Here is a 15,952-nt window from a genome sequence, read left to right on the forward strand (position 1 = left end):
TTTCCAGCCAGGTATCTCACTACACTGAAAACCTTTCCAACATCTGTGGAGAACATAATAGATTTTCTACAGAAAATTTTAGCTACAAAGATCAGCTCAATAACTCATAACTGTCGTTGATCCATTTTCCAACAAAATGAGGGTCCTTTCCCCTGAGACCTTTGACACACTATTTGATTTCCATCTAGTGGCACAGTGGCTGGCTTGCAAGTTTGGTAATGTGACTCTAAACCTGCATAGAAATGAGGTACTGTAGGAGTGGCTTTTTGCTCAAATCCTTTAAAACATGCTGGTTGGGTATGTTTTATTAGGTTGTTTATTTTATTTTGTGTGTAAAAGGTGATCTTAAAGTAGGTAGAAAATGGAGAGGTGGTTAAAGAGACAACAAAAATACTGGAGGTGTTTGCTAGCTTTTATGAGAATCTATATGACACTAAAGTAGATCGGGAGAAATGTGATTCTGACATATATTTGCAGAGCCTGGAGCTTCCCAGACTGCTGGATACACAAAGGGAGTGGTTAGATCGCCCAATAGAGAGAGAGAGGAGTTGCTAAATACTCTTAAAGGTATGCCTAAGGAGAAGACACCAGGGCCAGACGGACTGCCATCAGAAGTATATAACATGTTAGGTCAGGTGTTAGTGGGACAGCTTCAGGGTATGTTCACGCTATGTATCTGTGCGGCTGTATTGCGGGCTGTAAATCATCGGCAGTATTTTTCCGGTTCATGCGTACGCTGGAAAGTATACGATATACGGCTGCACAGTGCACACTATGTGTGAGCCTACGGCCCGATCGTGAACGGACCCGTAAAAAATGAACAAGACCATTGTTTGCGGCCGGAACTGTGCAAATTCACGGCCGTGGATTGACAGGCGGTCCGTAGGGAGTACTTAAAAAAATAGCCGGCAATAATGTCAAATGCCGATGCCTCTAATAGTTAATATATTAAATAAATAAAACACATTTTCTTTGTAATAAAGTCCCTTTCGTTGTTCAATAATTTAATTCTAACGAATCCATCATTGTGCAATTAAATATACTGTTAAAATAAATATATATATAAATAAATGTATATTTATATATATATTTATTTTTTGACTGTATATTTAATTGCACAATAATGGATTTGTTTAAATTAAATTATTGAACAACGAAACTGATTTTATTACAACAAAAATGTGCTTTATTAATTAAATATTAATTAGTACAGGAAGCTCCATTAAGCCGTTAATTCATATTCCCGGTAAATAGAGCATTCTGTACTAATCAACACTTTACTTTAATGAAAACATCAAATGTTTCTTCTAATTATGTTATCACAATAGCATTATTAGAAGAAACATTTTAAATTATATGTGCGCTCAGCTGATTGGCTGATCGGCAGAGCGCACATATAAAGAGCCGGTCCGCAGCACAGTGACTTTATTGTGCTGCAGACCAGCGAAGAGGACACATCGGGACATCAGATGGTGAGTATATAGCTCCCCCCACCCCCTCCTCAGCACTGCACCCATCCCAGTAAGGAAGGGGGGTCACTTAACCCCTTCCTTGCTGGGATGGGTGCAGTCTGACATCAGTCTGGCCCCCCAGGGGTTAAGGGGGATGCAATGCATCCTCGCTTAACCCCTTGGGGGCCAGACTGTAAGCAGCGATCTGTAAAGATGCTGCATACTGTAAGGTGCACAACACCTCTTACAATGATGGGTGTTGTGCTCCTGTTTGTGTGTTTTTTGTGTGTTTCTCCCTTTTTGTTTTTCAGATATCGGTATCCTGTGGATTACGTCGGATTCCATGGACTGCGACGATGACCAGCGGTTGTTTGGTGTTTTTTTTTTATAAAATGGCCAATGATGGGTGTGGGGGTGTTTTTATTTGAATAAAAAAAAATTAATTTGTGTCTTGTCTTTATTTCTTTACTTTATAGACTTAGTAATGGAAGCCGTCTAATAGACGGAATCCATTACTAAGTCGGGGCCTAGTGTAAGCCAGTATAAAATGGCTAACACTAACCCCCCATTATTACCCCAGTACCCAATGCCACCAGGGGTACTGGGAAGAGCCGGGTGCCAGTGGTCCCGGAGCGTCAAAATTGGCGCTCCTGGACTGAGGTGGAAGCAGGCTGGTAAGATTTAGGCTGGGGAGGGCCTAAACCAATGGCTCTTCCCACCCTGGTGTTACCAGGCTGCTGTCGCTTGGTTTTTAACCCGGCTAGTTATAAAAATAGGGGGGACCCTATGCGTTTTTTTGAAAAAAAAAAAAAAATTTTAAAAAACGCATAGGGTCCCCCCTATTTTTTTAACCAGCCGGGTTAAAAACCAAGCGACAGCAGCCTGGTAACACCAGGGTGGGAAGAGCCATTGGTTTAGGCCCTCCCCAGCCTAAATCTTACCAGCCTGCTGCCGCCCCAGTCCAGGAGCGCCAATTTTGACGCTCCGGGACCACTGGCACCCGGCTCTTCCCAGTACCCCTGGTGGCATTGGGTACTGGGGTAATAATGGGGGGTTAGTGTTACCCATTTTATACCGGCTAACACTAGGCCCCGACTTAGTAATGGATTCCGTCTATTAGACGGCTTCCACTACTAAGTCTATAAAGTAAAGAAATAAAGACAAGACACAAGTGAAAAAATTTTTTTTATTCAAATAAAAACACCCCCACACCCCTCATTGACCATTTTATTTAAAAAAAACACCAAACAACCGTTGGTCGTCGTCGTAGTCGATGGAATCCAACGTAATCCACAGGATACCGATATCTGAAAAACAAAAAGGGAGAAACACACAAAAAAACACACAAACAGGAGCACAACACCCATCATTGTGAGCGGTGTTGTGCACCTTACAGTATGCAGCATCTTTACAGATCGCTGCTTACAGTCTGGCCCCCAAGGGGTTAAGGGAGGATGCATTGCATCCCCCTTAACCCCTTGGGGGCCAGACTGATGTCAGACTGCACCCATCCCAGCAAGGAAGGGGTTAAGTGACCCCCCTTCCTTGCTGGGATGGGTGCAGTGCTGGGGAGGGGGTGGGGAGAGCTATATACTCACCATCCGATGTCCCGATGTGTCCTCTTCGCTGGTCTGCAGCACAATGAAGTCACTGTGCTGCGGACCGGCTCTTTATATGTGCGCTCAGCCGATCAGCCATTCAGCTGAGCGCACATATAATTCAAAATGTTTCTTCTAATAATGCTATTGTGATAACATAATTAGAAGAAACATTTGATGTTTTCATTAAAGTAAAGTGTTGATTAGTACAGAATGCTCTATTTACCGGGAATATGAATTAACGGCTTAATGGAGCTTCCTGCACTAATTAATATTTAATTAATAAAACATATTTTTGTTGTAATAAAATCAGTTTCGTTGTTCAATAATTTAATTTAATTTAAACGAATCCATTAATGTGCATTTAAATATACTGTCAAAAAATAAATATATATATAAATATACAATTTTTTTTATATATATTTATTTTAACAGTATATTTAATTGCACAATGATGGATTCGTTTAAATTTAATTACTGAACAACGAAAGGGACTTTATTACAACGAAAATGTGTTTTATTAATTAAATATATTAACCATGAGAGGCATCGGCATTACTGCAGAGGATCGCAAACCCCGGTAATAGCGATTCCTGTAAACTGTTTCCCTGCTTTCCCAGATTCATTCCAGAGGTGTTTGCATCACTTTCTAAAGATTTTATTTGTTATTTTTAGTTGAACCAGATTTCCAAGTAAATGACCGTATGTTTTCAGCCGCATGTCTATTTTTTCCCACGGCCGTAGTTTCAACCACACATTTCCAGCCGGAAATATACAAAGTGTGAACATAGCCGAAAGAAGTATTGATAGATTCACATATGATGGGATATTTGCCAGACTCAATGTATGAAGCAGAAATTGTGTTGATTCCTAAGGAGGAGAAAGACCTGAGGGACCCAGAATCATTTAGACCTATTTCTTTGATTAATTTAGATATGAAATTGTTGTCCAAAGTGCTAGCAAATAGGTTGACTAAAGTGATGCAGACTTTGATTGGTAAAGATCAGTGTGGGTTCATTTCGGGTCGATCAACCCATGATAATGTAAGACGAGTACGGGCTAACACTCTGATAGGTAAAGAGGATGGGGGCCACTCCATACTGTCATTAGACACAGCAAAAGCGTTTGACAGTGTGGAGTGGCCCTATCTATGGAGTGTGCTCAGGAATTTTGGATTTGGGGAGGTTTTTCGTAAGGTGGATGGAATTGATCTATTTGAGGCCGAGGGCTAAAGTGTCAATTAATGGTGCCTCCTCCTCCGAGGGGCACCAAAGTTGTCCTCTCTCCCCCCTGCTCTTTTCCCTGGCTATTGAGCCACTTGCTAGAGCTTTGAATAAGAAGAAGATCAAGGGCTTTGGAGCCGGGGGGGACAGAGGACAAGGTGGCATTGTATGCCGATGATTTGCTCCTGTTTCTGGGAAATACCAGGGTGGGTCTAGAGGAGGCAATGAGGGAGGTCAGCAGGTTTGGGGAATACTCTGGGTTGGGTATTAATTGGAACAAATCAGTGCTGCTGCTGTTGGATCCAGAGATTGAGGTTGAGCCAGGCCTTGAGTTACAGGTACTAAAACCGGAGGGCTCCTTTAAATATCTGGGAATTATGATTACTGCAGACATACGGAGATTTGAAGAGCTGAATATTTCCCCTAGATTAAATAAAATGAAACAAGCCCAGATATGGAATAAATTACCCTTATCGAAAGCAGACAGAATAAGGTTAATTAGAATGATATGGTTACCCCAGTTGCTGTATGTATTTGCAGGAGCACCAGTATGGCTGGGTAAACAGGTGTTTCAGAGGATAGAAGCTGTATTTAACATGCTTATCTGGAGAGGTAGAAGAACGCGTATTAGAATGAAATACTTAACTCAACCTGAAGAAAAGGGAGGGCTAGCTATGCCTGATGTGTTTAGATATTATGTGGCAATGGTATTGACAAGGCTGACTAAATGGAAAGAGGTGCAGGTACTGGCAAATTGGGTGGAAGAACAGAAGGGAGTACTTGGTAATATATTTGAGGTGCTGGAAATGAAAAGTCAATCAGGGTACCCTAAATACTCCATACAGAGGATGCTGTTAAATGCATGGTGTCTTGTGAAAAAAGGGGAGGGGGTTGTTGGGGCTCCTAATTTTACACCTTTGTTTCGAAACAATCACTACCCAGAATTGGAGGGGTTAGCAGACCCAGAATAGTGGTTACAAAGTGGTTTGATGTATGTGGAACAGTTTTTTTACAGATGGAGTCTTGAATAAATATGAAGACCTATGCAAGTCCACTGATAAGAAGCTGTGTAAATTAAGATACCTCCAGTTATATATGTCAGTAAGAACAGTAACAGATGTAAATAAATGGCGGGTGATGAGCTCCAAAGTTTTTACACAAGTCATCCAGATGGATGGTAAGGCTACAGGGAGAGTCACAAAAATGTATAAAATATTGGGCACACTAGAAGATGGGAAACTTACAATGAAATCACAAGAAAAATGGGGAAAACACTAGGGGTTAAAGAGCTGGAATTTTGGGAGGAAGTGTATAAATCTGCAAGGGATTTACAATATATACATATATGTATATATATACAATATACAATTGCGTACTCCATACTATACCTGATAATAAGTAAAAGATTTATGTCTAGGTCTAGGAAAGGAGTAAAAGTTATTGAACTAATACCATGGATGAATATATGTTATATTTATAACCGGAGAAGGAAGAATCAGGGTGGCTTGTTAGCCTAATATTGATAATGGGTGAAAGGATGGGTTGTAGGTGGGGCCGTGGGTCTGGACACAATCGGGAGAGATGTAAAGGTAAACAACTGATTATAAGATTTGAGGGATCGCCTTGGTTGTTTCTAAGGCCGGCTCTGCTCTTCTTTAAGTCTTAGTAGCAAAATTATAAATATTTATTTAATTAATTTTTATTTATTATATATATTTTTATTCATTTAGTTTTTTTTTTAACTTAGTATTCTTTACTATTATTATTATTTAAGTTTTAATTATTATTTTATTTCACTTATTTATTTATTTATTTTTATAACACCTGAGGTGTGGAGGGATGATTTGGAATGGAAGCTGACGGGGGGACCATAATTTATCATGATAAATGGTGGATGAGGCCTTTCTGGGAGCTTAGTTGAGTGTATGGAGCACGGGTCGTCTACCTGAGTGGGCTTTCCTGTGCTCCAGGAAGGAATGGTTGGTGGGAAGGGCTCTGCTGGGCAGAAAGGCTCCAGAGATGGGGCGGTTCGGCCAAAAGGGGTACCCTGAATGGATGGAATTACCAGGTGGATAAAGAACAGAAGTATATCTCTGTAATCTTGTAATTTCACTTCTTTCTTTCTTTTTTCTCTCCTCTTTTTCTTTCCCCTTCTTTGGGGGGTGAAATGTATGCAAGGGGAGCGGAGCTCTGCTAAGGGACAACCGAGTCTGCTGGCTAAGTGTTGACTTTATAATTTTTCAATTAAGTTAGTTTGTTGTGCTCTCCTGGTGGTGTCTGGATTCTGCAGTTAGTATAGTGGTAAGATATAGTGATGGTGTTAGTAAACTGGGATATACTGATGGTAAGGGGAAGATTTTAGATTTTAGAAAGTACCTAGTAAAGGGATGGATTGAGCCCCCTGGTGAAATCCCCTCCGGACCATAATGCTGTTTGGTTATGTTTTAGAATGGATGGTAATGAACTAGACCGGGTATAGTTAGCAAATGGAGATTGTATAGGGTAGGATGTGGATAATTGAGGTTTTAACATGATTTTGTACTATGGAAAATTAATAAAGAGAAGAAACTTAAAAAAAAAAAGAAAGTAGGTAGTCCTACTGCTGGGACCTACAGTGATCAGCTGTAATCTGTGGTAAAAAAAACAACAACATTTGGGCAGGAAAACAGTGGTAGAAATAAGCCCCTGACTAGGTAGGACTAGGCATCATAATTCAGAGCATAACTTTTTTTTAACCTCCACTGGGAACATGTAAGGGACAATTATTATTATTATTATTATTATTATTATTATTAAGTGGAAAATCGTTATATTGTTTGTAGAGATGAGTGAACCTCGAGCATGCTCGAGTGGATCCGAACCTGAACTTTCGGCATTTTATTAGCGAAGGCTGCTGAACTTGGATAAAGCCCTAAGGCTATGTGAAAATCATGGATATAGTCATTGGCTGTATCCATGTTTTCCAGACAACCTTTGTATTTAAATGATAATCGTTCTGTGTAATTGCAGGCAACAATCAAAAAATAGTTCTTATGTCATTGATCGATGATTTAGAGCTGACCTTAAAATCATTGTTAATCTTTCACTAATCGGCTATAATTCTGCATCCATTCACATATTGTTCAGTGTAATTCCAAATCATTCCTTCTTTTGCTGGGACCAGATGAAGTAAACAATCATAGTAACGAACGTTGTAACGATCATAACTAACGACTATCGTTCTGTGTGATCGAAATTTGCAAAAGTTTATTGCTAATCGTAAATTGATTAAAAAAAGCCTCAACTAATAGGACCCTAATAGCCCTATTCCACGGGCCATCTAGAGGAGCAAACGAGCGCTCTCAGCGCTCGCTTGCTACTTGTTCCCCGCTCGCTGCCTCCACTATTCAGCGCGGCTGCAGCGAGCGGGTGAGTGCGGGAGGGGCGGCGGGAGGCTGCGGGGGGGCTGCCCGGGTGATCGCTGATCGTTTGGGCAGCCCATAGGATACAGAAGCGTCTGCTGCCGATGCTCCTATTCAACGGAGCGACGGCAGAAGATCGTTGCTGTATCAGTCACTTCTTTTTTAACATGTTGAAAAACAAGCGACTGCAATGATCAGCCGACATGAACGATGTCGGCTGATAGTTGCACTCTATTCCACGGGACGATTATCGTCCATAGCGGCCGTTATCGGCCAAATACGGTCGTTATTAGTTTTGTGGAATAGGGCCTTAAGTCTCTGTCTTATTATGCAAATGAGACTCAAGTCTCAATTCTCCATCATGGCAAGAGCAGTGGTAAGATTAGCCCATGCCTTCTTTATTTAGTGTGTGACTAACGATTTTATTATACAGGCCGATGACTGCCCGTCAGCAATGTAAACGAGCAGTGATCTTTTAAATCAGCGCTTGTTTACTGAGCCTAATACACAGCTCGATAATCGTTTAGCAAGGGCTGCCTCTCCACGCTCCCGGTCTTCCCCTGCCATCTGCTCACTTCCTGTCGGCCTTAGCTTCAGAGCTGTTCATCTGAGCTGACAGGCCACTTAGCCAATCACTGGCCGGGACGGCCGCAGCCAGTAGTTGGCTGAATGGCCTGTCAGCTCAGAGCCCATTTTAAAGCTGCTGCTGCCAGGAAACAGGCAGAGAGAAGGAAAATGCTGGGAGCGTGGAGGGGTAATGTATATCAGTGTATTTAATTGTTATCCGTTTGCCACGCATCACTATTACATGTAGCAATGCACGGTCAGTGGCACATAATTTTAGGTCCAGCCAATGATCTTTGTCATCAGCTGATCATTGTCTCTATTACACGGAGTGATAATCGTCTGAAGATGGGACAGGAGTTTTACCCAGTCTGCTGATGCTGTGGCCAAGCAGCCAATCAGTAGCTGACGGTGTGTGAATTTGGTAGTCCCTAGTGATGCTGATAGTGGTTAATTAGGACTGCAGGAGCACCGGACAAATTCTGTGGCTCGGCTATGCTGCAGATAGTTGTGGAGGGATATTTAAACAGACAATTTTCTTCCATTTGGCCTGTGACTTGTTTTTTGACTTGCCATACTATGACCCCTGCTAGTGTTTCCTGACCTTGGATTGTTATCTGATTCTGTACTACACTCCTGACTGTGTTTCTGACATAAGCTTGTTACAGTATTTCATTTGGTTCTGATTTGGTCTTGTTTATTGTTTTTTTGGTTCTGACCTTTTGACTTGATACGTGATGTCTCTTTGGTTCTGATTTGCAGCTTATACTGTACGTTCCTGGTTGTTGCTTACACTGACTACTGACTTCTACTCATGACTGGCGCTGCACAAAGCAGTGTAGGGACTGTCGCCCAGTTAGGGTCAGCTGTCTAGGGCAGTACATCCAAGTAGGCAGGGACGGTGGGCTGGGTTTAGTTGAGGCTCACTGTTCCCCTACAGACGTGACAGTCTGTCTATGTAGATCATGAACATGATATGTAGCCTCTGCTCTTGCAACTGATCCTTCACAGCAATCGTCATCCTCCTCTGTGAATTCCTCAATATTTGAAAATTGCTTTTCTAAACTAGACAACACCTTTAACACATCAGTGTACCATGCTGTATTATTCACTGTAACATACTATTAGCTTTATTCTTTTTAGAGCGCTCATCCTTTTACAATATTCCTTGCAGTATGGGACAACCAAACTACTGTTAAAGTGAAAAATCCCCTCCTTGGTTGGCAATAAAAATATCTTTTATTAAATTTCATGTGTGCCCCCTGGTCATGTGAGCTTTCATAGGTATAGCTTTTTGACAGATCTTTGCAATGTCCTCCAAAGCACTGTATTTTCACGCTGTAATACAGTCACTATAAAGATACCTTTTTCTAGGCATTTTGTTCTTACATTACAAAAAGTGTATAGAAAATAGCCCCTAGGGAAACAGCAATAAATAGGAGATATTTAGAAAATGTAAGAACAATTGTATAACACAATTCTGGTTAGAAAATGGATAGAACAAGATGTTCAATAAATAATATATAATGTAAGAGGATTTTCCCGATGCAGATTACACATTGATCTTTAGAACTACATACAAACATATATACAGTACATACATATATACTTGGTATCACATAGGCACAGGAGTGATCATTGCAGAGGCCTTGTGATAATTCCCTGCCCAGCTCTCACTGTATTGGTCGGGATCTTGGTCTCGTAATCCTGAATTGTTTCAGATAAACAAAGCTCTAACTTTTATAAAGTTACTTTAATAAACAAACACAAACTAAATATAATACTAAATATAATACAGATTTTGCAGGTACATTTCATGGCCTATCTTTTAAATCAATTAGGCTATGTTCACACAATGTCTTTTGAGCTCCGTTTAAAATGACGTCCGTTATTTAGAGGCTAAAATAACAGACATTATTTAGCTGTCTGGACTTCCTTTAGTGCAATGAGTGGTGTTTGCATATTATTTTAGTTTGGGTTACTAATTAGCCTTTGGGTGTGGCTTAATTCAAAAGTCCATTGAATTTAATAGTAAAAACGGAGAAAGGTGACAAAAGAAAAACTGTGTGTGAAAACTAATAAAAAATGTCCGTTGTTTGCAAAAGACGTCCGAAAATAATGACCATGTTCATTATGTTGACTTCCTCGGCAAAAAAATCCGTTATTCAATACACTGTGTGCATTGAACATCCGTCTTCCCATTGACTTCAATGCATTGCCATTGCAGTCAGTTAAATCGCAGCAAAAAACAACATTTTAAATATGAAGAGTCTGTGGTTTGTGTTAGTCAAGTCAAAAACCATACACTGTAGTCTCTCATGTACAGATCGCAATTGGTATAATGTCATTAGTTGGGGAGTAGTATATTTCCTCTGAATGAGAGACTTGTGATGAAAACAGAGAGCAAATAAGGAGATAAAGGGTATGGGGAGGGAAAACTAAGGAAAACTGTGGGGATGTTTGTTTTCTCTTCAATTCCTGGTTAAAGGGGAACTCCAGGTAGAGGTTAAAAAATGAAACTTCTGCAGAAGCATATAGCATTACTTACCTGTCTATCCCAGTTTTGAAACTATTAAAAATCTATTATTATTATTATTATTATTATTATTATTATTATTATTATTATTATTTATTGTGTTTCTGTCCTTCCTGATTGAGCAGTTCCCAGAATGCAATGCTTTCCCTCAGCTGATCATCACAGTCCCTCACCCATCACAATCAGTAAAATTAGTGCAGCAGCTGCTTCTGGCCATTCAGAGATGGCAAATCACTCAGGGGACTGGGGGAGCCAGCCAAGCCTCCTGTGAGATCATGCCCTGTCCCTGTCTGCATCATCAGCCTGTCCTCAGCAAACACACACAATGTGAGACAGAGACATGGAATATATGTCTCCTAAGGTGGGAGAGCAGAAGGAGCAGGAGACAATGTGGATTAGCACAGAGGCCATTTTTTTCACTTCCTGGATTTCTATCAGCTACCAGTTTGGCAAAACCGTACAGATATGGTAATACATTGTATAATCACATCTATATAACTTTTAATGTACTTTTAATAGAAAACAACTTTTTCTTATCTGGAGTTCCCCTTCAATCCCATAAAGTTTTACAATTGTTCAATTTGAATGCAAAATTCTTTCTGATTTTAATTCATCTAAACTCTAATCTGAAGTCAGTGATGGTACCATAGCAAACTAACTTCTATTTCTTTCTTTTTGGGTATGTTAAAACAACCTTTTTGAGACGAAAATAAGTCCATAAATATGATAACGATAATTTTTTACATCCATAATTAGGAAAATATGGCCACATTTTCTCCTAAAAAAGCATTACGTGAACATAGCCTAAGAGTATGTTCACACAATGTTTTTTTAGGAGAAAATGTGGCCATAAATGTGGTCAAAAATTGAGAAAAGGCGCCGGATTTACTAAAAAAAAAAAAAGATGCGCCAGGGTTGTAAATTCTTTAAGAATATTAATAAGTATTTGCTAAAAGAACAAATTTAATAAGAGCTAACATTCCTGTTTGAAATATTTTCACCAAATAATACAGTAATTGTAATATGAGATTTTATGTTACACATTGAATATTATTGTGGTTTACTAAAGAAAAAAAAAATGCCATGAATATGTATGCTGCAGACTTTACTCACCAAAAACTGTTCTTGCAGGCACAGACTCCCTGTTCAGCCAGAATGACACCTGAGACAAAATGACTGTCATGATGCAGGGGAGATAGGTCTGAATCACAAAATAACCAATTTTTCGCTTCAAGTGAAAATGTGTTGTCATAACCGTGTACTCTCCTGCCAGACAGAAAAATCCAAATGAGAATTTTGTTCACAGTACAGATAATTCATAGCATGACATACTGCACAGGATTCTCTCATTCCTCTAAATGCAACAACAGCATTCTGCCATAGAAAGGTTATAAAAAAGAGGCACAAACATTTCATCTGTTTATAATAATGTTTGGTATTTAATGCCTTAATTACATTAAACACATTTTAACATATGAATATTTAAAGGTGTTGTCTTGGATAATCACAGTGATGTATACTTACCCACTCTGCGGCAGCTGTTGCTTCATGGTTTGCCATCTCTCTGTCACAGTCAGTGTGTTTCAACATCTGCTGATGTGGCGCTCCAACTGAAAAGACTAGAAGAGACTCTATACTGTCTCTGCAGAGCGGGCATTTCCGGTGGAAACGACACATCATAGGATGTTGTGGAAATGCTGACAACAACGCAGAGCAGGAGACCTGGGACACAGGCGCTGCAGTAGAGTGCAACAGGTAAGTATACATCACTGTCATGTTCCCCTGTAGCACAGCAATTTTGTGTTTATTCTGGACAGCCCCTTTACTCCCTTTAGGACCAGCAAAGACCATAACTCATTATTATATTTCCACTGATGGAGTTGTTTTTTGTAAGATGAATTGTACTTTTCCACTGCACCATTTTAAAAGGTCTTCAGGTGGCTCTAATGGTTGCAACACACGCTGCTGTAGGGTCTAAGTTAGTACAAGTTAACAACGTGGTTAATACTCGTGCAACCATGTTCTAACAATACTATTATAGAAAAGTGTATGGACTGAATAATGGTTTTCTGTGGTGTAGTTTCAATAGCTTTGTTATTAGTTATGTATTAATTATTTATTAATAATTTTGGTGTCTTTTCTATCTTTTTACTATTTTTTTTTAGTTTTTTGCATTTTTGCAGAATCATGTTTTTAATGTTTTCACAATGTAATAATAAAGGCAAATAACCCATGGGTTAATTATACCCATGTGTTATTTAATAAACGCTTATTTGCACTTATTTTTACATTGGGAACGTAGCCAAAGCAGACATTGCTGCATTTTTTTCATAAATTTAGTCATATATTTTGTATGATCATTTGTATTATTTATTATGAGGTACATAGGATTTATTGATTTATTTTAATTTTTGGAAGTTGAATAAAAAAAAAAAAATCTACAGCACTTACAATGTGATACCACTTTTTATGAAAAAAATGTTTTTTTTGTACTGTGCCCTTTTTTCATAAAAAAAAAAAACCTTAAGTAAGTTTGATCCATTTATTATTTTTAATGGAATTATATCATCAATAATTTGCTATACTTGATATACCAAAGCAATATTACCTGTCAGTAAAGCAATCAATTAGGTCATGCCTCTAGCGTATTAGGTATACAGCAGAGATGGGGAACCTGTGGCAAGGCTACAATTCCCATTATGATCTTAACATCGCTCCAATGGCTAACAGGCTGCGTCCTTGTCCAATCACTATTATTTTATTATTTTTCTGATTATTCAATTAAGAAAAATATTACATCTTAACACACTGATAAGCTATTGCCCACTCAGCTTCGGAATAGACAAAGCTGAGCTATTGTAAAAATGCCTTAACACGATTCAGTATTTGGTATGTAAGGCTCTGGAGTCGTCTCCATTGGTCTCAATTCAAGTAAATATCAATGACTTATTTATTTTAGCTGCCCTAAAGCTGTCTACAGAATACAAGAAGGAAGTCTGAATCTCCCATATAGACGCCCCAGGGAAAGTTTTACAGATATAAATAGCTACAACATAAAAAAGACCAAACACATAATTTATCAACTATACTGTATGTGCTTTAAGGCAGCTGAGGTGATTGAAAGTCAATAGACAAGGAGATCTCATTACTACAGTCTTTAGTAAATAATAGAGTACATCTTCTCCTTCAGATATCAGGAATTGATAGAGATAGAGAGAGATAGAGAGATTTTACACTGAGCCTTATCGGAGTATACTGCAGGGGCAAATGTACCCCCTGTGCAGCCAATTGGGCTGCAGAAGAGAAATTAAGAGGGACGCCCATGAGGACTCTGTAAGTGGGGCCTGGCAGTACAGTATGTCCAACAATACTGTCTCTAAAAAAGGGGAAGAAAAAGTAAAACGAATGCACATACCTGTACTTGACTTAATTGTTTCCTTTCCAACCAAATGACCAAGAAGGACATACTGATTCAATCTTGAGCCATCTGGTGCCACCACAACGGATTCTGTGGCATTACGGGTCCATACATACGTCACTTCTGAAGTTGTATAAGCATCTGTACCAAACAAATCATAATTTTACAGGATGTTCACAGTATTTCAATATTTTCCCATAGATGGTGTTATCATTCATGGTAAATGGTTGGTAAATAAGTAGCTTCCCATGACCCAGTTGTAAATATATGCCTTCTATAAACATAATGCTGTTTCTATTCTCTTATCTCTTATCTGTTTCTATTCTCTGACCATTATTTTCCAGATACAATGGAGTCTGGTATGTTATTTCTCTGCGATTTCTAATGAGATCCATACATTTATATAGACGCTCCTTAGCAACAAACCTCATACATAACATTTTTTCTTAGTAACTGACAAGATATCAGCCAGTAGTCTGTTGCTTAGGAGCAGCTTACAAAATTTGGAATGTTATGCTAAAAATATTAAAATAAGGGACATTCTTATTTTTATTTTTTGTTGTCTTTAGACAAGAAATCCAATCAAAATTGTGTTATAATTAGTTATAGATACAGGGGGGGAGAAAATCACATTCATGGCATTTCACTTCTTATTCTGGAAATATGTGGTGGACCTAGAGCCCAGACTACAGCAACATAATTTTTTAACTTTTTTATTTTTTTATGGATTGCAACATTAATGGGATTACTCATGGATCATCATGAAGTAAAACTTTAAAAAGAGTAAAACATTTAATGTCTTTTAGCTTAAAACACGTTCATACCATTCATCAGCCTTCCTACCATCACAGATGAGTAAAACAATTTGACAATTTGACAATTTTGATATTTAAAATAACATCCGTTTTTACCAAGATTTAACTGACTGCAAAGGCAATGCATTAAAGTCAATGGGAAGACAGACATCCAGTGCACACAATGCATTGAATATCGGATGTTTTTACCGCAGACGTCAAAATTATGAACATGATAATTTTTTCGAACATCTTTTGCAAACAGCGGACGTTTTTTATTAGTTGTTCACACAGTTTTTCTTTTTCCACCATTCTTTCTCCTTTTTTACTATTAAATTCAATAAACTTTTCAATTAAGACACACCCAAAGTCCAATTAGTAATCCCAAACTAGAATAATGTACCAACACCAGTCATTCCACTAAGGGGAGGCCAGACAGCTAAATGACGTCCGTTATTTTAGAGTCAAAATAACGTACGTCATTTTAAACAGAGCGGAAAAAACTTTGTGTAAACATAGCCTTACTTGACACAAGCAGCCTTAGCTTATGTAGTTGATTAAAAAAAAAAACTTGACTGTTTGACAATAAAGCCACTAACTCCAATTAAAAAAAAATCCTTAACACCTCCAGAAATCAGGATTATGTGTGCTTTATAAAACAAAAAAGAAAAAAAAAATTCTAAAGTATATTTATAATAATGATTGTAAGAAATAACCCAATTTATTAAATGCAGCCTATGGCTAGGTTCATACAAAAAAAAAAAGTCCGTTTTTGATATTTTAAAAATGTCCGTTTTTGCCTTTATTAACTGACTGCAATGGCTATGCATTGAAGTCAATGGGAGGACGGACGGCCAATGCACACAACGCATTGAAAAACGGCAGTTTTTGCCGCAGTAAAAATGCCGTTTTTCAATGCGTTGTGTGCATTGGACGTCTGTCATCCCATTGACTTCAATGCATTGCC

At 38.7% G+C, this 15,952-nt stretch overlaps 1 protein-coding gene across 1 annotated transcript in view; it reads right to left on the reverse strand.

Annotated features, from left to right (window-relative positions):
• The window catches only part of LOC138796818 (gamma-aminobutyric acid receptor subunit alpha-2-like), a 132,550-nt gene that overhangs the window by 28,291 nt on the left and 88,307 nt on the right, over positions 1-15,952 (reverse strand). Inside the window, exons 7-8 of the mRNA XM_069976520.1 lie at positions 14,189-14,332; positions 11,887-12,039 (exon numbers count right to left, since the gene is read on the reverse strand). Of these exons, the coding sequence (XP_069832621.1) occupies positions 11,887-12,039; positions 14,189-14,332 (297 nt within the window). The remainder of the gene's footprint in view (positions 1-11,886; positions 12,040-14,188; positions 14,333-15,952) is intronic.

This window comes from Dendropsophus ebraccatus, chromosome 7, assembly GCF_027789765.1.
Source record: "Dendropsophus ebraccatus isolate aDenEbr1 chromosome 7, aDenEbr1.pat, whole genome shotgun sequence".
Lineage (NCBI taxonomy): Eukaryota > Metazoa > Chordata > Amphibia > Anura > Hylidae > Dendropsophus > Dendropsophus ebraccatus.